This window comes from Haliotis cracherodii, unplaced genomic scaffold (assembly GCF_022045235.1).
Source record: "Haliotis cracherodii isolate W230 unplaced genomic scaffold, xgHalCrac1.p SCAF_4, whole genome shotgun sequence".
NCBI lineage: Eukaryota > Metazoa > Mollusca > Gastropoda > Lepetellida > Haliotidae > Haliotis > Haliotis cracherodii.
The window spans coordinates 1,114,142-1,137,982 of NW_027266297.1; the positions used below are offsets into that span (position 1 = coordinate 1,114,142).

Genomic DNA, 23,841 nt, shown 5'->3' on the forward strand with positions numbered 1-23,841 from the left:
ATCACTACTGTCAATGTTACCATAACAAAGCAAGACGAGATTAGAAGTTATGTTAAACTGACATCGGGAGAAACTTGTGCAACAAGGTTCATAAATGTTTATCAACATATGTTGCTGATGACAATTAGAAGTGTTGGTCCATTAAGTTTGGGATCGCTGCTCAGATGCACCTGCGAAATACCCTGGAATCATCTTATATTGGCTTGAAGCTTACACCGCAGTGCAACCAGTGCAACACTTGCATATGGGCAAATACTAGAGCCTGTCCATTTCAAAACTTTCATTCGAGGTTCATAAAACTGGCAGCAGTAACATGCTATCAAAGAAGGTGATCTGGAACATCCTAAATGCATTATCAAACTGCTAGTACATAGCAACAGATGTGAGTTCTACCATTGTGTTGACAGGACACGAGTTGTGAAGTGGCAAGTTCAGTAAGTTTTTTAAGTGAAGGGTGTGGCTTGGCGTGGTACAGTGGCACGCCGCAATTATAACCTCAAAGTAATTTAGCATGACGTAACGTCTGACATATGAAACCTACATAACGTGCACAATGGCGATTACAGCGGATGACCACCATAGACATCAGTTATGATCCAAATTTCTAGCATTGCAAAATCATGTCCATAAACCGCACGAACCAAATACTCATATGTAAAATGGTGTTATGTAGTACAGTAGAGGTACTATTGCTTTGTACGATGAAGGGTGATAAAAGAGCAGGCTGTATTTCATTTTCGGTTGTAATTCATGTATGTAAACATACATCCGGCAATATTGTCTCGTAAACATGTATATATATATAGCATAATATAATAAAGTTAAGGTTCAATTACAACGTGCAATTATCACTCCTGCCAATATTACTATTACAAAGCAAGACGAGATTAGGAGTTACATTGTTCTTACGTTAAACAGATAACGGGAGAAACCTGTGTGACTACTAGGTTCATAATTGTGTATCAACATATGTTGCTGATGTCCACATTAAGACAACAATTCGAGGTTAATAAAACTGGTAGCAGAAACTTGCTCTGAAAGAAGCTGATCCTTTGGAGGTTTTGGCTGTAAGGGTGTGTGTGAGGGTGGATGGGGTAATTTATTTCACAGTTTAGGTATATACTGTTTGTTCTGAAACATCCTAAATGCATCATCAAACTGCTTGTACATACCTACATAGCAATATTAGTAAGTTCTACTTTTTTGTGACCATGACACTAGTTGTGAAGTGGCCAATTTAGGAAGTCCACTTCTTAAAAAATAAAGGAAGGTTCTGTTGTGTGGCTTGGTGTGGCCCAATGCCATGCGACAACTATGACCTCAAAGTAATTTAGACATATCAGACCTAAAGAACGTGCATAATGGCGATTAGAACGGATAATCACCATTGACATCAGTTATTATTCAGATTTCCTAGCATTGAAATCATGTCCATAAACCGCATGAACCAAATACTCATATGTACAATGGTGTTATGTTATACAGTAGAGATACTATTGCTTTGTACGATGAAGGGTAATAAAAGCATAGGCTGTATTTCATTTTCGGTTGTGTTTCATGTATGAAAACATACATCCGGCGACACAATACATACATCCAGCAACATTGTGTCGCAAAAATGTCATTGGGATATTCCAGAAATATCAATTATTCCTAGTGCCTTATAACCAGCAGCGGATCCCTGATGTTCAAGCCATTTCTTATGAGCTTTATGAGGTAGCTTACATAGCTTCACTGAGCAGTGAGAACCATTGTATCCCTCAGTACATCCCCAGGGACATCTTCCGTCAACAGCATCGCAGGTTCCGTTACAGTGGCCGCAGTCTCTCTCACACTTCAACCCGAATTTCCCATTGTCACAACCTAATTAGAAATACAAAATAAACAGTTGTATATTTGCAGATACACTATACCTTGTATGTTGATCTCACATTAAAAAGTTTTGCTGGAGGTAATGTGCGGTACAAACAAAAGAACAATACCGTTTATTAAGAATAAGACCATATATTTCTTCTGGATAGTTCCATTCACCTTTCTGGCACAGGTCAAGTTTCCACCCTGCTTGACATCCATCTGGACATATTCCATCAACATGATGACAAGTGTTGTTGTTGGCACAATGGCCACAGGTTTTGTTACAGTTGACGCCATACGTTCCATTGGGGCACTCTATATTGAAAAACACATCACACATCAGTTACATCTCAGCACATCAACACCCATGGGATTTCTGTGGCACTTCAGCAGCAAAGCACCGGTGACCAACATCTAAGATTCATTTCATCATGTCAAACGATATATGCACTACATTCCTCATTTAATTTGTGAAATTAAAGTCATAGAGGTATTCCTCTTTAAATAAACAGTTGTATATTTGCAGATACACTATACCTTGTATGTTGATCTCACATTATAAAGTTCTGCTTGAGGTAATGTGCGGTATAAACAAAAGAACAATACCGTTTATTGAGAATAAGACCATATATTTCTTCTGGATAGTTCCATTCACCTTTCTGGCACAGGTCAAGTTTCCACCCTGCTTGACATCCATCTGGACAGCTTCCATTAACATGATGACAAGTGTCGTTCTTAGCACAATGGCCACAGGTTTTGTTACAGTTGAAGCCATACGTTCCATTGGGGCACTCTATATTGAAAAACACATCACACATCAGTTACATCTCAAAACATCAACACCCATAGGATATCTGTGGCACTTCAGGAGCAAAGTACCGGTGACAAACATCTAAGATTCATTTCATCATGTCAAACAATATATGCACTACATTCCTCATTTTATTTGTGAACTTTAAGTCATAGAGGTATTCCTCGTTAAATAAACAGTTGTATATTTGCAGATACACTATACCTTGTATGTTGATCTCACATTAAAAAGTTTTGTTTGAGGTAATGTGCGGTACAAATAAAAGGACAATACCGTTTTTTAAAAATAAGACCATCTATTTCTTCTGGATAGTTCCATTCACCTTTCTGGCACAGGTCAAGTTTCCACCCTGCTTGACATCCATCTGGACATATTCCAGTAACATGATGACAAGAGTTGTTGTTAGCACAATGGCCACAGGTTTTGTTACAGTTGAAGCCATACGTTTCATTGGGGCACTCTGTATTGAAAAACACATCACACATCAGTTACATCTCAACACATCAACACCCATAGGATGTCTGTTGCACTTCAGCAGCAAAGTACCGGTGACCAACATCTAAGATTCATTTCATGATGTCAAATAATATATGCACTACATTCCTCATTTTATTTTTTTGTGAACTTAAATTCATAAAGGTATTCTTCTTTCAAGATGCAATAAATGGAGATGGGTTATTATTTATGTACTATCAATTTACTTCACATTCGTTACAACATCAAGCAACATCAAAGTGCAAGCTTGGGACTCCAAAACATGATTTCCTACCTTGCTAAACATGATGGCACAATAACGGAATATTTATCAAAAATTGTACAAGCACTATGAGCATAATAAGAGGATAGCTGCATTAAGAAACATGATCGCATGTAGCTGTATCCTACAAAAGATTTCAAATAGTGAGGTTTCTTCATGGTTTTTACTCAATATTTCTTATGATTATGGAAATGGTTTTGTCGCTTTTATGTCCTCTCCGTGTAATAATTCAACAACCTGTGGGAGTAGACCTATTTATATCTTGAATTTTAACGCATTGCTATCATAATGACACACTACTCCTAACAAGTGTATGCAATATGAACACTAAGTTGAATCAACTTATCATATTGTGCATTTTGATTTACATGTATAAATTCAAATTCAATTGCTGTTCAATCAGTTCTTATGTTGTAAATACGAATATGTTATATTATCGACAGAAAAAACCAAAACAATGATTATTTTTCATTATATTATTATGGAGCAGGGTGCCTTACAGTGTCGGGAACTGCAGTTGCTGGCACAGTTAGGGCCGTACATGAATAAGGCATAAGTGAAACTGGTGTAAGTTTGAAAGTAATTCATAAAGAGTTCTCATAGCTGCAGATTTCATTGAAATTATAGCATCTTCTGTAATGTAAATTACAAACTGCCACTCATTTTGGAACGTAAACATTACACAGGTTTCGATTTGTTGATATCATAAACTGACAATCGATTGTCATGCACTTGGGGACAATAATGAACTATACGATAATCACTAGATTCCTGCGGCGTGACATAGTGACTGGAAGGACAGCAGGCAGGTCATGATCTGGAAGACTCCGTCACAACCATGGAAGACTTCTGTCTCCTCACCTTGTGCCAAGCTAACAGGTTCCTCTATGTTAAGTCATCTTATGTGACTGCCATACTACAGCGGTTTGTAATTGATCGAGACTGGATCGAGACTGGACCAGACATGCCAGTGATTGACATGATCATGAGCATCGATGAATATCATTGGGCACGGCGACAAGGCAACATCGACTTCAGCCTTTGAGTTTGGCACGTAGAGTTCAACTTTGGCAACGTGGGAAATAGCAGCGGGCGATCTTTCTGGATCTGCTGACGTGGCTTGATACCCGGCGGCGTGTCAATCTCCCAATAAAAAGAGGTCAGGTTGTATAGGGACAGAGAGAGGATTTGGGAGCAATTACTGACTGCGTGAACCTCGATGTTGCCATTTGATTAATGCATATATCAGTGCCTCTATCTCGTCAAATGATTATATTTTTCAAATCCAACGTGGGAATCAATTTTTTTCGTTTTTGATATTTTTACCATTTCCAAAAACTGATAAGAAAACGTTCTTTTGATCCTCAGTTTTTATCACTGATCTCTGGAGTGAAATGTTTAAATCACTAACTGCAGGCAGGTCATGATCTGGAAGACTCCGTCACAACCATGGAAGACTGCTATCTCCTCACCTTGTGCCAAGGTAACAGGTTCCTCTATGTTAAATCATCTTATGTGACTGCTCTTGGGCGTACCAGTGGTTTGTTTGTTGTTTAACGCCCCACTCAGCAACATAACAGCCATACTACAGCGGTTTGTAAATGATCGAGACTGGACTAGACAACCCAGTGATTGACATGATCATGAGCATCGATGAATGTCATTGGGGCACGATGACGAGGCAACATCAACTTCAGCCTTTGCGTTGGACCAATTACTGGCTGCGTGAACCTCGATGTTGCCATTTGATAATTGTATAATATATTAGTGCTTCTATCTCGTCAAATGATTATATTTTTTAAATTCAACTTTGGAATCATTTTTTCGTGTTTGATATTTTTACCATTTTCAAAAACTGATGAGAAAACTTTCTGTTGAACCTCAGTTTATATCACTGACCTCTGGAGTGAAATGTTTAAATCACTAACATGAACTGTTGCCAATATAAAACATTTATATAATGTGTTAAGAAACACATGAATCAAGATGCCTACTATGGAAACAGTCAGTTCCGATGAAACCACTGTCACACCCATCAGGACACATGCCAGTCACGTGATCACACGTGTCAGATGGTGTCTTACAGGGACGCCTCCCGCAGTACTTGCTACATCCTTCTCCATATCTCCCGGGATCACAGGCTGAAGGGGTGATGAACAATGTGTTTACCTCGCTAATTTCGCTGCGTTCTTTATAGTCAAAAAGGTATATATTTTTGTATATTCCGAATTCACTTCATTTATGATAACCAGAACTATTTTCTCAAGCTTGGATTGATAGAAGAGGGACCCAAAATTAATACAAACTTATCTTTTTCGTAAAAAAAACCGTTTATAACATTATTATTTTCGATATGAGGTGACTGTATAAGGAGACAACAAAACGAAACAAGTCTTGTAATTTAAGACAGGATTGCTGGAGCCCATCTTGCAATTGCGGTCAGCGCCGAGTTGTCCACAGTTAGCTCCATAATACACAGGGGCGCATGCTAGTACATACGACTGTCAAATTCAAATGTATGCGGTGTCCTGGCGGGTTATTGGATGCAAAATATGAGACAAGGTATCTACTACGAGGGGTGTTCATTAAAGATTTCCCCTGACCCACTTCCGATGGACCTAGTGGAATGAAACTTGGCATAGGTATTAGTCTTTCTCCACATAGGAACCACCAAGAGTTACACACTTCTCCCATCGTTTTATGCAACTATGGACACCTCGCTTGTAAAAGCCCTCAGTTTGCATCTCAAACCAGGACTTGACTTCAGAAATCAGTGTTTCATCATCTGTGAAACGTTTTCCCTTCAAAAATGACTTCATGTTTGGAAAAAGGTGGAAGTCAGATGGTGCAAAGTCAGGAGAGTAAGGAGGATGTGGAAGGATTTCGCAGCCACAGGACCGCGCTTCTGTATTGGCAACATGATAGTTGTGTACTTGGAGCATTTTCTTGCAGGAGACGGACACCCTTGGTCAGCTTGCCACGCCTCTTAAGCTTGATAGCGTCCCACAATTTCCGCAGCAGTGAAGCATAATAAGCTCCTGTAATTGTGGTACTCTTGGCCAAGAAATCCATCATCACTACTCCGTGCTGGTCCCAAAACACCGTGAGCATGACCTTGCCTGCAGAGGGTTGGACACGTGCCTTCTTTAGGGGTGGTGACTCCACATGCTTCAACTGCATTGACTGAACTTTAGTCTCAGGATCATAGTGTTGGGCCCATGTTTCATCCTGTGTGATAAGTCTGTCAAACACGTTTGCCTGTTTTTTTTGGCACATGTACAAAAGATCCTTTGAGCAATTGACTCGTTCCTGCTTTTGGAAAGGTGTGAGCAGCCTGGGAATCCATCGTGCAGTCACCTTATGCATGTTCAAATTGTCATGGATGATTATTTCCACACACCCTACACTGATCTTGACATCTTGTGCGAACAGTTATACGTCGGTCTGCCAAAATGGCGGTCTCCACTTGATGGATAGTGTCCTGATCAATGGCTGAATGGAGGCGACCAGGAATGGCAGCTGTTTCCACAGATGTCCGACCACACTTGAACTGGCGATGCCAGTGTTTAACAACGTCATGTGATGGAGCATCTTCCCCATCAGTTGCTTTCATTTCATCGAAAGTTTCTTTTGGTGTGCGACCTTTCAAGTATAAAAACCTAATCACTGCTCGGTATTCTACTGGCTCCATTGTCACACCCTACTCGATCATAACACCTGTAAAAGTGGTAATATTGATAGTTCGGTGCTGCAAATAACCCTGACATAACCCATAGATACATGTATCATTACACATGTGAAATTTCAACCAAATATGATAACCCTAAGTGGTTTAGGGGAAATCTTTAATGAACACCCCTCGTATCTAGGTGATGAATGGAAGTTTTGTAGTTTTCCAAATAAGTAGTCTCGGACTTTTTTTAATCAGTAATTTGCGCGGTGGGGTAGCCTAGTGGTCTGCTCGTTACGTCAAAGGGTGACATTCTCCATAAGACCTTATCATGAGTTCAGCTAGAGTTTCAATGCATTTTAGCATTTATTGCATTTATCAAGAGTATAGAACACTCTGCGTACAAAAAAAGAAACGATTGATCCATTTGGGGCTACTTGTACCCTTTTTGCGAACACCTGGTGTCATCGCTGATTTTTATTGATCCATTCATATATTTTTCACAGTAAGTTTGCGTTTTGCACCTTATGGAATGTTTCATCGGATAATCGAAACTTGTCATTCTCTGGCAAGTGTCACCGACACACCAGAACACCGGAATTTTTTGTTTGAAAGTCATCTGACTACTCATTGAAAATAGTTTAACCTTTCACAAATGTTATCAATACCGGATATCAAATATACGGCTGTGCACAAACTCTCATAGAGTTTTATTTATTGTCATTTCGAAACATCCTTGGACTCTGTTGCTATAACAACCCCAAACATTTTCTCGATCAGACAATTAATTGTCAGTTATTCATGCCTACATTACCTTGAACCTACATTTCAGAGCTATGTTATTGTTGATTTATACACTGAAGTCAATAACTTCAAATTTCGTAGAAAACATTTGTTGCCTGCAGGGCTCAACTAAGGCTGACACGTGATAGAAGCGAGTGACATCGGCAATTAATAAACATTTTCAAAAATAATCCTAAGGAGCTTAGAAAAATATCATGCATGATGTGTTACGACATGTTAAGGCGTCTTTTCTTGTCGTAAGAGGTGCCTAACGGGATCGGGTCGCTGATGATGCATCCCAATTGCGTAGTTCAATGCTCATGATGTCAATCACTGGATTGTCTGGTACTGTCAGGTTTATTTACTGACCGCCGTCATATACCTGGAATATTGCTGAGGGCGACGTTAAACACGAAAATATATATTCTTTAATCCACATATTTGAGTACGAAAGTGGCATAATGTAGACTATATCTTGACGATAATTTTAGTTTGTTTTATACGTATTCAGACATATACACGGTGATGAATGAACTATAAACACAACGTATTTACTAAATCAATTAAATCTAATTTGAATAAACATGACTTTGAGTACAGTCTGTTCCCTGATATCCAGCCGCATATCCACCAACACACAGTCCTCCAATGACATCACAGCTGGATTCCGACTTGCAGTGACGTGCAGCACAGGATTGGTCACAGTTTGATCCATAATACCCAGAAGGGCATGGTACTAAATAGGAACGTCGTATTTTAATGTACACAGTCATCTGGATCTCTTCAAATATTATGGGCAGCAAAAAACTACATGTATCCCTTCAGCGAATTCAGGTAAACGAACAGGTAAGAACAAACTTGGTCAATGTAAATCTGAAATAGCTATACGTGATGATTTACCATTTATATTGTCCTTCCTAATCTGCCACATATTGTTTTATATTCAAAGATTAGGTTCACCTTGTCTATTTTCTTGTCAACCAAGCATGAAATAGCAATCAGCTGTACACATGTTTCCGCCCATTCTCGAAAATACCCAATTATAAAGAATTCTCTCTGAAACCGGTATGTTATCAGGAATTATATTTTCCAGTATCGTGTTATTGTAGTTGCAGCTTTTTGTCGCCCATTGGTACAGCTGATGGTACGTATGAAACAATTTGACCAGTCAACGTCGAGTCTTACGCGCTGTTAATAACGGTGAGTTGGGAATTTGCATGTAGTTTTTAGATAAATTAATAAAAAAAGATTTCAAACATAAGTCCAGATTTACACTGAACACTCAGCTTCATATCATAGGACCCGAAGAAACAAATTAGTGCGACTCGATGGGTTCTTTGGGATATGAGGTAATTGAACACAGATCTCCAGAGGGAAGTCTGTGGTGTTGGTGTATCCTTCTTGACTAGTTCCCACATATGGACAACAAAAATAAATACACTGACGAAACTGAACTGAAAAGAAGGCTACGTAATATCAGTTTGTAAAATATAAAAAGATATATCTAACTTTAAAATGACACAATATTGTTACTTGGTATTTTTGTAAACAAGCTTCTTGAAAATATACGCCCAACAGGATACTTACTCCACACCTGTACTTCAACAAATTCTAATAGAGCACCATATCCATCATTATCAGTCTCTGTGTAGAGAGTCAGGTAGCGCCAGGTCTCGGGACAGGTGACATTCATCACATCAGGGATGTCTGTACCGTTGGGACGTCCTGTTACACTGTGGCATATATTTCCTTCTTCGGGAGCAGAGGAATTTGTCATAGATGTGTAGAGCTGCACGCCATTACGTCTTGACTTGTCTGAAACAAGTATGAATATAAACTTTACTTGATGTAGGACACATTAATTAATGAAGCATAACCGTACACGCTATGCTGTAGGTTCATATTCAGTTTATATAAGCAGGTTAGAATTATATTTAGAAACCATTGCGTTTAGCTAAAGCATTGAAGGTCATGTCACATGACATATAGCCGATATTTCAGTGCCGTCAGTATTTCCAACAATTGTATGTCACACTCTTGCTTGATTAACGACGGTACTGTTTTGCAACGAGGTCTTGAGCTGTGTGCAGTTGTGTGTGTTTTCTGCTTCAACAACACTTGAATTTGTTTTATTCTTCCCCGCCCTAAAGTATACGGGAAAGGTTAATTTTATAGCATGTATGTCGACATATTGGTGACATTTCAAGCCACACAGTTACCGAAACGAAACATACAAATCATGTGCGTGAAATGTTGATGCTGTTCTTTTCCAGCAATAAGAGATACTTCAAAATCGTCTCTATGTAGTACATTGATGCATCTGACTGTTTCTGGTCATTAGCTGACATTATTAAAACACATTCTACATACCACACTTATGATTGTTTGGATGCTCATGTTCACTTGAAATATTTGGAATAGTTATATTCCGTATTTTGAATTAATGCAGACACCCGTGTTGTTTTAATCGGTGCACATAGCCATGTGTGAAACGTTTGGAAGCAAAGTCAAAGAAAACGATCAAGTAACTCAACTCATCATGATTATAAATACTATTCCTTGAAAGAAAGAAATACAAAAAAGAAAGGAAACTCCGTTATTGATTAGTTCTGGTATTGAAATGTTCTCCAACTACGTGATAATATTTTGAGTATGTGCATCTGTGGTTGTGATAAAAAGACCTCATCTAGTATGGGGTCACGGGTGGCCCAGTCGTCTAAGGTGCCGCGATACGCTATGCAGAGTTACGTCCCTTGGGCACACAAGAAATGTATGATTGTGCGTTCGACTCCCGGTTCGCCCCAATTATGTTTCTAGGTTTGACAGCACAATACACGTGCTCGTGGGTTTCACCGATAGAACCTACCGTATGCAAATGTTTCAACTGCATTGCCAAATACACAAAATAAACAATATTTTTTCCACAACAGCATTTACTTTTTTTGTGGTTAATATAATTCTGCTCCTTCATGCCTTTCCCTAACATCATTATCATGGGTTTGTGAGGCATCAGATATGGCGGGAAACTTTGATGCTCTGCATCAATGTTTTCTTGTAAACATTTACAGATAATTGTTTAATGTAATCCAGCTAAATATCCAGCATACACAAGTGAACATGTTAAAAAATCATGAAACAAAACTACGATGGTGATACAAGTACAATACATACTATACTGTAAACATACCAATGAGAAAATGACCAAGTATGTCTTTTCTTTGAGAATGTTTTAAAGAAAAAACAGCCAAACCTGAATTGATTATAATGCCTATATTAAGTCCTCTTCCAATTAGCAAATAATTAGCAGACATCCGAGTGTCAATGTGAAACACTATTTTTCAATTGCTTCAATATTGTCAGTAACTCATTAACAAATCCATTATTTTTCTTAAATACAGTAAGAAACATTTAGTCACTGCCACCACTGCCACTGTCATTCAAGCCTTCAGAATAATCTTCGTTTGCAGAGTGTTGGCAACCAGAGCAGGTGCAGTGTTCAGTATGTGGCAGTCCAGATCTGTCACTGCAGATGAGATGACTGATATATCTGCAGCCACATTGTCGTCTGAAACATGTCTCTCAACATGAATTGCTTGAAAGCATCTTCTAGTGGGAGCATTGTAGCTGCCTTGTCAGTGTTGGAAGTCGGGACATAGCCTTGGTCATCCAGGGTGTTAAAAAATATAGCAGGAGGACGAATGCTCTAGCGGAATTTAGGGACACTTCTACGGGGCTAAAGCCAAACTGACAAGTTCTTCAATATTTCAACATGTGTCAGCAATATTCAGAAGGCTGTCTTCTTTGAATTTATAACCAGACATCACCATAAGTCTATCACACTTCGCAGTGTTCTAGATCCAGAGAATACCAAGTCCTGATTATCTCAGCTCAGTGCAATTACGCTATTGAAACTTTGGTCCCAAGCAATGTATCGTTAAGTGGCACAATAATGTAAGTTTAAATAATTTTGATAAGATCTTATCCTTTTCATTCTCTCAGCTAATTTGTAGTAATCTAATATGATCCCTGTTTTCATATTAGAGGTGGGCAAACTCCGCCGACCCACCGACCAACCAACCCCTCTTTGTAACCCTTTAACCTTCCAAACCGTTTAAACAGTTTTGGTACTTGGTGTATCTTTCTCTGGGATGCTTACAATATGACAACATCATCCGTTCACTTTGTACATTTCTAAAATCTTTGCTCGACTCGTGATGAAATATTCAGGAAATCAAGTGTTTAATGTCTAAATGTGTTTCGACTGACTTCGCACAACGGTTTACATATCTCTTCTGATTCTTCTTGACTCTTCTTGACTCTTGATATAACGATTGTTACGACAGCAGATATATGTAAACGTACCTCGTGTTGACTCGCAGGTGGTAGGGGGTAACTGATGAATGACACCAATAACTATATTCCACACTTTTGGGATATTGAGCCCCTGACATGTGCTACATGTCAATGACGTGTAGAGTTAAAACACTCAAGACTTTGTTCCTTATAGCGACATAAATCCAAAGCATGTTTACAACTTAGTGTGTGTAAACCAATTTTGGTACCACAAAACATTATTACGGTCTACAAATGTGGTAATATCTTATAGAGATGACCCTTAAAATTCAGTATTGCAGCAGATAACAGCACAAAATATGTTTTGAATAGTTATAAAACATCAACACCAGAGAACACCCAGTCTCGATTATCCGTCAAAACATATTCTATAGCAAAATAACCGTGAAAATTGTATGAATAAATCACTGAAAATCAGTAACAATGGTAAACATGTCCTGCCCTACCTGTAAAACATACCACTGCATCACTTTGGGCTTTCCTCCCGCATTAAACTGACACGCCGCGATATAACTGGAATCATGTTAAAAGCGGCGTTAAACCCAACTCACTCACTCCAAGCGACGGTTGTCTTTAAAGAGTCCAGAGAATCAAGTAATGGACCAGACAGAAAAACCAGAGACACGATAATGCATTTACTACTTTTTGTTGAAATTAAAAACCTACATATTCATTTTGAATTACGTATGCTAAGTGCAGAAGTGTGTTTGGAATGCAGCATGACTACATAGCCACAATATTGTTGTTTGCCATGAGTAAAGATATTTCTCGTTTATATTTCGGTCATAATCATTTGTTGTTACTTCTGACAATCTAGTCATACCAAACTGTACGCGTTTTGTGGTTTAAGTTACGTCCTCTTATGAAGAATAGTTTATGTAATAACAAATATAATCATATAGTACACTTCTTGGGTATTGAGAGCAATAGTGTATTCATAAATATGCTGATGTATGTCAGATTATGAAGTTTAGGTAGCTTTATGTAACTTTTGAATGACAGTTAAAACTGATACACATAAAGAGGAGAATTTATGGATATCGACTGCTTTCCTATGGGGAACACAACATTTCGGAGCATATACTTACTCCTTCATCAGGTGAATTAATGCTACGAAGCACAGGACATATATATATACCAGTAAGAACAACAAAAGTAATAAGATAACAAAGATGGAAACTAAGCAAGGGAAGCCAACATTTAATTGGCGCTGATTTAATAGCGGATTTCAGGTCTAGTTTGTTTACAGCGACTCTTTAAGTCTTGTTTTGAGGGATCTGAGGGTTTCTCCAGTGTATTGGTGGCCGCAGTTGCAGGGCATCTGTTATATACATCCTCTGGGGTTGGGAATTGTGCTGCTTGTGCCTCTGCCATTGGCCCGGTGACTGCAGCTATTTTGATCTTGTTGTGCACAATTTTTGTTTGTTTGTTCGTATATTCTATAGGGCTTAACTAAGAATACCCAGAACCACACAATATCAAATAAATGAAAATAGAGCAAAATGTACCATATTTTTTGATTATTTTTTACTTATATCTCAATTTGCGAGGAGCTATAATTAAAAAATAATAATAACTCAAGTCTATTATGTGTTAACTGTCACATAAATGATAAAGTAAGGACTCAATGCATACTCTACCTTTTAGGTGGACTTTGTTTGATTTTCTCAATTTTTACAAAATAAAAGTGTATATTGAACCAAAAATAGTATCTGCCACCAAAACATTTGACCACAACCATCATTTTCTAGTCTGTTGGATATAAAAACATAAGGAAAATCCAAATTTGCTTTGCTAAGTTAGCCTTTGCATAGTAATTGACATAGTTATGAATTTCAATACACATACCCAGAAAAATAATGATAGTTACATCCATGACGTTCCAAGAACAAAGGATTGTGTTTACTATTTACGTAAATCAAATACGTAAATGGATGTATACGTACAGTATGTACTGAAGTACAGGGTAACCCTTGCTGACTGTACTTGTGTTTGTAAATCCACCTTCCACCAGGCGCTTGGTTGATTCGTGTTGGTGACGACAGAGTATTCGAATTTGTGTGCAAGTATTTGGCCATTGACAGCTGTACTGGCGGGAGGACTCGACCAAAAGGCTGTGCTCATCCATGCGGGTTTGTTCTTAGCAACGTTTTCTTCAGTGCCTGATCAATAAGAAAAATGGTAAATCAGCATAGGAAACGCACATGCATTTATTTTAAATATACCTGTTTCCAGTTTCCATTAGTATAATTTAAAGTAAGTCCTAAAAAACGGGCTTTAAACAAGTAGTGATCTCTGCAAGCATGGTGTAAAGTACCATACGATTTTATTAACAATAATTTTTCACACGTCTCAACATGCCACCGTATTTCTAAATGTTAAGCTTCATTCTACTTATTTTCAATCAACGATAAATGTTCACCTTGTTCTTTCAGTATGTCATCATTCCTTGAGGAAGCAAATGTTTATCTGAGTTTTACCTGTGATGTACATTTGATCGTTGTACCATAAACTTTGTGATACTATATCAAGTTGGCCATTATAACGTATACAGTATGTGGAAAAGGAAGTGCTTACTCAGAAACAAACTTAACATAATACAGGTATAAAGCCAAAATATTATCGGTCCAAAAGGAGAAAGTGATCATACATTGGAGTGGCTACAACTTAGACCAGTTACTATCAACAAGCAAGATTAGGTTAGAGGTAAGGAGAATACAAAGATACAGCATCAACATAAATAATTTTATTATATCTTCAGTATCATAATAAAATTCAATTATCAACTGTCGGTTTCATTTTATAGGGAAAGGGAGGTTACTCTAGATCTGTCTGATTCACGTGCAGTTGTCACGTGTTAATCCTTTCCGCTCATGTTGCGCTATAGACAACAACAATTTTTGCTCGCTCTGCACAAGAAGTATTCTATCAAGAGTAACCGCTTTCCAGCTCGCTATGCCACGCAAAAAGGATGTTTCAAGATCCTTAGGGTCGACAGGCAGGGCGTTTGTTAAGTCTAGGGGGGCTGGAAGAAGGAGGAAACTTGTTCAGCGAGCGGACAGCGAGGTAGCGACGTCGGCCAAGCAGACAAGGATTGCGCCCGCCAGTTTCGTGTCAACTACAGGTGAGTTATTCCCCTTAGCTGATGATTCGTGTAGCAGGTCTGACAGCAGCATAACTATTACAAGTGGTAGGTCTAGTGAGTGAGTGAGTGAGTGAGTTGGATTTAACGCCGCTTTTAACAGTATTCCAGTTATATCACGGCGTGGCAGCTTAATGTGGGAGGAAAGCCCAAAGTGATGCAGGTCTCAGACGTTTACCAGTTCGGTGAAACCCACGAGCACGGGTATGGTGCTGACAAACCTAGAAACATAGTTGGGGCGAAAAGGGATTCGAACCCACAATCATAGGTTTCTGGCGTGCCCAAGGGACGCAACTCTGCACAGCGAATCGCGGCGCCTCAGACGACTTGGCCACCCGTGGCCCCGGTAGGTCTAGTAATGCTGATAGTAGTACAGCTACAGTTAGATTCCAACCAGTAGGCGATAGGCCTATTGAGCTTGATAGCAGCGACAGCGGTACGCTTGCTATGGCAACCGGCATTAGTCAGTCACAGGGGCTTGGCGTGCATGATTTATCACAGTTTATTGCTCCTCAGCCTATCGTTCTCTCCCAAGATAACTTAGGTTCCAATATACCTCAAAATTAGGGATCTTAACTAAAGGGCTCAGACAGGAGACCTATGACAACAAACCAGTAGGACTCATGGGCCTCAATGCACAAGGGGGGTATCGAGGTTATAAGGCGCAATTATCCCAGAATCAACACGATCGAGGAATGGACAGATGCATTCTTGATATTTTTCAGCATTTATCTGGAGAAATTTGGAGGCAAAACACAGCACATGCTCAAATACATGAATACTCTACGCATGGCAGCTACAAGGAAGGGCTATGGATGGCGTTCCTATGATCAGCAGTTTCGACTTCGCCATGCTCACAATCCTCACGAACCATGGTCTGTCATCAATAATGAACTCTGGCTTATGTTTGCAACCCCATCATCAAGTGTTAGTATCAATCCATAGTACAGGCAAGGTCAGGGCCAAGGCCAAGATGTTAAGCCCAGCATGCGGACAAAACGCCAGCTTCCATGCTATGACTTCAATCTGACGAAATGTAGCCGCAGTGTGTGCAGATATGCACATATGTGTACCAGAATATGTCAAAGTTGTTTTGGTTTTAGTTTGAATTATACAGGTCCAAGGGAATCATGTTATTCCCATAACTTGAAATCATATACAGAACTACCAGTCAGGCAGAAATTACAGAGAGAAATTACATCAGGTAGGATGGCAGGACCATTTAGTTTTCCACCACTTCCAAAATTAAGGGTTTCGCCAATTGGGCTTGTCCCAAAGAAAGAACCAGGAAAATATCGGTTAATTCACCATTTGTCATACCCAGAGGGTACATCAGTCAATGATTATATTGATGATGAGTATGCCTCAGTTTCTTACACAAGTTTTGACGAAGCAGTGCACTTAGTCCACCAATTTGTCAAAGGGGCAACGTTAGCAAAAGCAGACATGAAAAGTGCATTTCGATTATTGTCCAATCAATAAGCAAGATTATGATCTCTTAATTATATATTTTCAGGATAACTATTATGAAGATGTGTGCCTCCCAATGGGATGCCGCACGAGCTGTGCAGTTTTTGAAAAAGTAGCAAGTTTTATACACTGGGCTACTCAATGCAGGTTGAAACAAGGGGCATTACTTCACTATTTGGACGACTTTCTTTTTGGTAGCTCACCTAACCCTTATCATTGCCAAGACACTCTTGGCACCTTTTTGTTGTTATGTCAGAAGTTGGGAGTTCATATTGCTAGTGAGAAGACAGTACTTCCATGTACTTGTTTGACATTCCTTGGAATTGAAATTGATACAGTAACAATGGAATTTAGAATACCGACAGACAAAATCAATCAATGTAAAAACCTACTTCACGGGTTTGCAGATTGTAATAAAGTGAAATTGAGGGAAATGCAGTCACTTAAAGGTTTGTTGAACTTTATCTGCCGAGCAATCCCAATGGGACGCCCATTTTCAAGACGATTTATAGATTCAACAAGAAATATAGAGAAAGCATATCATCATAACAGGCTGACTAGAGGGATGAAGGAAGACATTAATACATGGCTGGAATTTTTAAGCTGTCACAGTGGTATTACAGTGTTCCCAGACCAATACTGGATGTCAAGTGACACTCTACAGTTATTTACAGATAGCGCGGGTGGAGAGCATTGTGGATTTGGTTTGTACTTCAAAGGCAGGTAGGCAGCTGGATTTTGGCCCAAGGAATGGAGACTCCAAGGTTACACCTAAGACATCACATTGATGGAGTTTTTCCCAATATTTGTAGCAGTTCATATTTGGGGGTACATCTCACAAACAAGAAAGTGATATTTAATTCTAATAACCAGGCAGTAGTGCATATACTGAATAGGTTAACATCGTCATCACTGAGAGTAATGGTTTTAGTCCGTTTGTTTACTCTCAAATGCTTGAACATAATCGTGAAATCTCAATATATTCCAGGGTGCTACAACAGCATAGCAGATTCTTTATCCCGTTTTCAGTTGCAGCAGTTTCGGATTATAGCACCCCAGGCTTGTCCGCAGCCAACCCCAATACCAGATTCTCTATGACAGATATGGAAGACGAAGCTAACAGGCTATTAAGTATGTCAGTATCTCAAAACACCAATAAGGCATACAGGTATGCGTTGCATGGATTTCAACAGTTTCGTTTCAGCAATAACCTAGATCAAACCTGGCCGGTTCCAGTTTCGCAGATTTCTCATTACATAGCCAACCTATCATCTCAGCTATTGGTAGATATCATAAAATAGCCTCATTATCAGACCCTACAGAGAATTTTGTCATCAAGAAGTTGTTACGAGGAATAAGAAGAGATGCTCAGTAGCCAGGTACAAGAGCTCCTATCACCTTACCATTGTTAAAACAGTTAACGGAAGCCTTGCGATCTGTTTCAAAGTCGGTGTACGAGACTATTCTATTTCAGAGTATGTTCTCCTTGGCATTCTTTGGATTCTTGCGTGTAGGTGAACTAGTGAGTAACAGAGGCTCAGCGTATCAGGAACTGCTGCTATCTGATGTCATATTAAATTCATCAAGTATTGTCATGACAATGTGCATGTCCAAAACCGATTTGAGAGCAGCTCAAATGCACATTGGAGCCCATGCTGATGTTTCAATTTGCCCAGTGGCATTGCTGAGATTGTATTTGGATATTAGACCCCATTCATCATCCCAAGAGAGTTTTTTATACATACTGATGGTCTTCCAGTTACAAGATACCAGTTTTCTTCAATGTTATCAAAAGAGTTAGGGTTTGTTGGTCTGGAGCACAATAAATACAAGCCTCACCCTTTTCGCATTGGTGCAGCTACCTCTGGAGCTATGCAGGGTATCCCGACTGACGTCATCAAGTGTTGGGGAAGGTGGAAATCAGATGCGTTCAAACGATATATCAGAATAGCTTTAATGTAAGGAACGGTTACAATTCATGTGTATGCTTAACCCATCAACTAAGTTTTTCAGAGATTTGGTTCGTCGGATCTTCCTATGTGTATTGGGCTCAGAAGAATTCACAGCGGTTAGGATTTGGGAAGAATTTGCGACTAGACCAGCTGGGTGCTGAGGTGAAGTGGCTTGGCAAGTGAGGAATGAAGATGGACGACTTGAGACCATGCATCAAGATTAGACTCAAGACACATCCTCCTCCAAAGGTACTTGTATTACATCTTGGATCAAATGACCTAGTGAAGGATAGTGGTGTAGACTTAAGTAAGAAAATAGAAGGGTTAATTTCTTGTATCACAGAGTCTATGCCTGAAACACTTCTGGTGTGGTCGGAAATCCTACCTAGAAGGGTGTGGCATGGGGCACAGAGCGGGGCTGCTATTGAACGGAAGAGGAAGAGTGTAAACCGTTTCGTTACGAATCTAATATGCAAAAAAGGGGGACGTCGAATTAAGCATGATATAACAGCAAGCGATTCCAACTTATATCGCAATGATGACATTCACCTTTCCGATGTGGGGATAGCTATTTCTGACAGGAAGTACTGGAGAGTATCTGTTTAAACAGTTAGGAGATAAATATTTCGTTTTGTAAGATTTGCGTGATGTTATGCTGAATGGATGTACGGAAATTTCATTTGAACACGACGCCGTAAGGCGGAGTGTTCAAATGAAAAATTTCCGTACATCCATTCAGCATAACATCACGCAAATCTTACAAAACGAAATATTTATCGACATTGTAACATGAACGTTAATTAAATCGATATTTAGGAGGAACTAATTTACTGAGCGCATGACACAACAAAACTGTCGTTAGTAATACGTCTCCTCGTGCTCACCTTCGAAAAGATGCATGATATGGGGTGCCGCGAAACCGATCAATGGTTTCGAGGTACTCCAATAATGAGGGTCCATATTACGAAAGGGGTGGTCACATGTTCAAGCTCATTTCTCAGAAAATAAACAAACAACAGGAAATATCACAAATTCAATTCTTTATCACAGTTCCTCATCTTACTTGTAATTTGTAGTTATGCGTATCTATGAAATACAAATAATCAAAATTAGAAAAGACGTACATACTGTTTGGCCCCTGTACAAGATAGTGTCAACTCGCCTGAAACTGAGGTGGTGACAAGAGACGTCAAACATGTGCGAAATTTCAGACATGCAGCTTAGCTGGGATTGAAAAAGTTGTTTACTGTTACAGTGGAATAACATATGTGAGAGAGGCCGTGGAAATTAGCAGAAGAATTAACCTGGAAATTACTCACGGGAGCAGTGGACAGTGGCAGGATATTTGTATCTATGACAGGTACCAAATTACGTTCGTTAGCGAGCTGCTGCTGTCTCTGAAAAATGTTCGACTAATGTCGTTTTTGAGACGAGCTCGAGTCAATGGAATACGACTTCAACGATTCATCGGATTTGTGGCCGGTAATTCTGCAAATCTCGCGATTTTCAATACCTGCGTTTGACAGCAAAGTGACGGCAGTTTGCAGTGTGAAATTCCCGGTCTTGGATAATGTTTATGCTGCGCTCAAATGGCGGCCCCCTGATGTGCCTGTGTATGGCAGCACGCAACCCAACAAAACTCGGTTTTGAGTAAAGTTCTCCCTCAGCATTTCTGGCTTCGGCATAAAAGAACCTCAGTCTCTCATTCAGTTGAAAAGCAGGAAGCTCTTCGAACGTGGGTTCAAAACCTCGGAAACCAAGCCATTCTGGAAGTGAAAAGATTGCCTTGTTCAGGGTACAAATGTGACGGTAAGTGGGAGTATTTCGTTATTATTACGGTGTCGTGTTTAAATGAAATTTCCGTATATCCATTTAGTATAACATATCTCAAATCTTACAAAACGAAATATGTAATTTATGTTAAGATTTTGGTCAATCTCGTTATATTATTGCCAATTTTTGCGATGACACATTGGTCACGCTTTACATTGCTATTATGGCAATGGTGTAAGGGAGGTAACTCTCGCTGATGTTGATCGAATCTGCGTAGGAATTTTTTTTTATGTGTTTATGTATTCTTTTATGTTTCAATGGCTTACGTCGAAATATTTTAACTCCCAGTAGATTTGGAGAGGTTCCTATCCACGATGTCCTGTACTGCTTTTGTATCAAGGGACGCGAAGCGGTGACTGGACGCTTGAACTTTGGGCTCTACGGAAACGCTGGCTGTATTTCCTAGTTCGGGGGCCATCTCAGAACGGTTTTCAGCTTCAACAGCTTTTTGTGGGTTATAATAAGAACAAAATTAGGTGGGTGTATGAAAGTCATTATAGAGTTGCAATAAATGTTTTTTACTCTGTTAAAAATTGATTTTGTTTTGTTTTTTCCTTTGGCCAAGCCCAAGAAAATTACATTATTTATGATTATGATTTTGTAATTAATGGAAAAACGTAAATTTCATTTACCTTCAAATTCTTGTATTATCTCAGAAAATGTCTCGTCGCCCCATTCACTCAATATTTTATCGAAATCTCCGATGTGGAAGTCAGGGTAAATTTCCATCTGTTCCTCCATGTTGATGATTTCAAAAATAGTTCCATTAATTAATGTATACATACACGGTGATGAGACCCCAAAAATTCAGCTATGTTATGCTCATTCGACAACACTTTTTAACCAATCAGATCAGGGAACATACCTACATTTATGTTACAATTCTACTTGACTTACATTTGTGGCGGCGATCCCATAGGTATGGGGTGGGTGGCGGGACCCTGGGGGACATGAAGATGATTCAGGTAATTGTTAGGTTAGCAATCGTAGGTACGGTGCTTTCACACCTGTCTAGCAGCGGCTATCCTAGCAGCGGCTGGCTGGCTGGGTGTGGCTGGGTGTGGCTTTACCGGTGTTGTTACTGGCGGCTGGCCAGAAGTGGTGGTTACCGGCGGCTGACCGTGTTGTGCATATTTACCAGATTTGAGTCGGCAGCTTGTCGGTTTAAAAAATAATAGCTGAGCGCCGATATATCAGACGTGAGCAGTTCAGAGCATAAACAGGAGGGGCTTGTCTCGTGGGGGGGGGGGGGGGGGGGGGTGTTACTCATCTCTGACGACCCCAGTGAGACAAGCTGTTTATGCTCTGAGCTGCTCACGTCTGATATATCGGCGCTCAGTTATTATTTTTTAAACCTCTCCCCCAGGGTTTCGTCACAAATGTTGTAATAAACTGCGCCCATACTCTATTCCACACAAATATTGCGTTGGTTGCTTTTACTGTTTATAGTGAAGCTTCACAAAGGACCATATGTTGGTTCAATATTTGTTAAGTTTAGCATATTACTTTGTCAGGATGATACTCAGTTATAAACAGAATAAAACATGGTTAATGATTTTCTTACTGTCAATAAAAAAACATTTCTCATAGCATTTTATCTGAATTTTAACATCTCATTTATCTTCAGAGCTGATCACAATTTACATATTTGTATTGTCTAAAACTTTTCACTGTGACCTTTTAAGGCTTCAAGAATTGATAGACATGTTAAAGAATTAATATACATGTTGTATATCTGATTTAGTTAAAGAAAGGTGACGAAGTAGAGGCGCCATGGCTGGTGCACAGAGGAGATAGGTGCCCTGGTCATGTGGAGCGCATTGATGGAGGTCATTCTAAGAGTATTTAAATAGCTTATAACCCTTGAATTTTATGTGTGCTATGTGACCTTGAACTTATAATATGCTATGATTCAAATATATTAAGTCTATCTTACATTGTCGATCCCCGGCCGGCATTAAGGTGCTAAAACAAGGCCTGGTCGGCTTGGTGTCCTTGTACTGTGTCTAAACTATGTTAAACTACGGCATGGTATCTCAGTGAGTTAGCACTATAAATCGCCATCAGTCCGGACTAGTACAAGCAGCCACACACACACGTGCTTGCGCATCGCGATATAAGTGCAATTATCTTGGACGGGACATTAAACAAAATTTCAACTCACCTCACCCATCTAACATTGTTCATGTATCTAAAGCTTGTGGAATGGGTTTATTACTGAAATGAAAAGCATTTTAATTAGGGCTGCAACGGTTCGGTTCGGTGCACCGGGAACCAGTACTTGTCGTCTCGATTCGATCTTCGATCTACAATGTCTAGATTTCGATTCGGTTCATTCCAATTTTTGTAATATATTTAAGATTAACAAAAATAACTTACCTCGTTGACGAAAAAAATTAAAAGATGCGTTCATATCCACAAAGTGAAAATGTCCAAAAATGTCTTTGTTTGAAACTTTTGACGACTGTCAATTGAAAACGAAAATAGATTAGAGTGACTCACAGACGACGTGCTGTCACCAGCCCCAAGTCATCTAAAATCTAAGGTTTGGGCTCATTTTGGGTTAAGGGAACAGTCGAAAGATGCTGCAACTTGTAAAGTTTGTTACATGGACATTACGTACAAGGCCAGAAACACGACTAATCTTTCAAACCATTTGAAAAGAAAGCATGGACTCGATGTCAATGCGAAGACTATATTGTACATTATTAGACTAATGAATAGAATCGAAAATAATCGAATCGAATGGAAATTATCGAGCATCGAACCGAATCGGAAGTATTGGTGAACCGTTGCAGCCCTAATTTTAATGTTGTTTTCATATCTTTTCAGAAAATGTGCACATGGCTTTCAATGACCAGATGAAAAAAAGAATTCATTTTAAGTATGTTGAGAAGAAAACGTAAGTAAAGCAGACTAGTTACAATCATAATACATTTTATTACGTCGGCCCTATTGTAAGCTCTCGCTGCGTATAGGCTGCCATTTATCCATTATATATTAGACAATATGGATCCACTCATCTATACATCTATTTTCTTCTGTGACAGGACCCAGCTCTGAAAAAATCGCCTCACCCAAGAAAATTCATGAGACATAGTGCAAAGTCGCCCAAGGAATTGTCTTGTAATATAGCATTTGAATAAATATTTTTTTTAAACATCTCACGAAATTACTTTTTTTCTTTTTTGAAATCATGTGAACTAAAAATGTTTG

At 39.2% G+C, this 23,841-nt stretch overlaps 1 protein-coding gene across 3 annotated transcripts in view; it reads right to left on the reverse strand.

Annotated features, from left to right (window-relative positions):
- Positions 1 to 23,841, reverse strand: part of LOC139478829 (receptor-type tyrosine-protein phosphatase epsilon-like) — a 59,324-nt gene that overhangs the window by 12,295 nt on the left and 23,188 nt on the right. For 2 of the 3 annotated variants that reach the window (XM_071261490.1, XM_071261489.1), the window contains exons 2-7: positions 14,175 to 14,390; positions 9,463 to 9,690; positions 2,988 to 3,125; positions 2,510 to 2,647; positions 2,032 to 2,169; positions 1,726 to 1,863 (exon numbers count right to left, since the gene is read on the reverse strand). In XM_071261490.1, the coding sequence (XP_071117591.1) occupies positions 1,726 to 1,863; positions 2,032 to 2,169; positions 2,510 to 2,647; positions 2,988 to 3,125; positions 9,463 to 9,690; positions 14,175 to 14,352 (958 nt within the window). In that variant the 5' untranslated portion in view covers positions 14,353 to 14,390. The remainder of the gene's footprint in view (positions 1 to 1,725; positions 1,864 to 2,031; positions 2,170 to 2,509; positions 2,648 to 2,987; positions 3,126 to 9,462; positions 9,691 to 14,174; positions 14,391 to 23,841) is intronic. The other variant, XM_071261491.1, reaches the window with a different exon arrangement.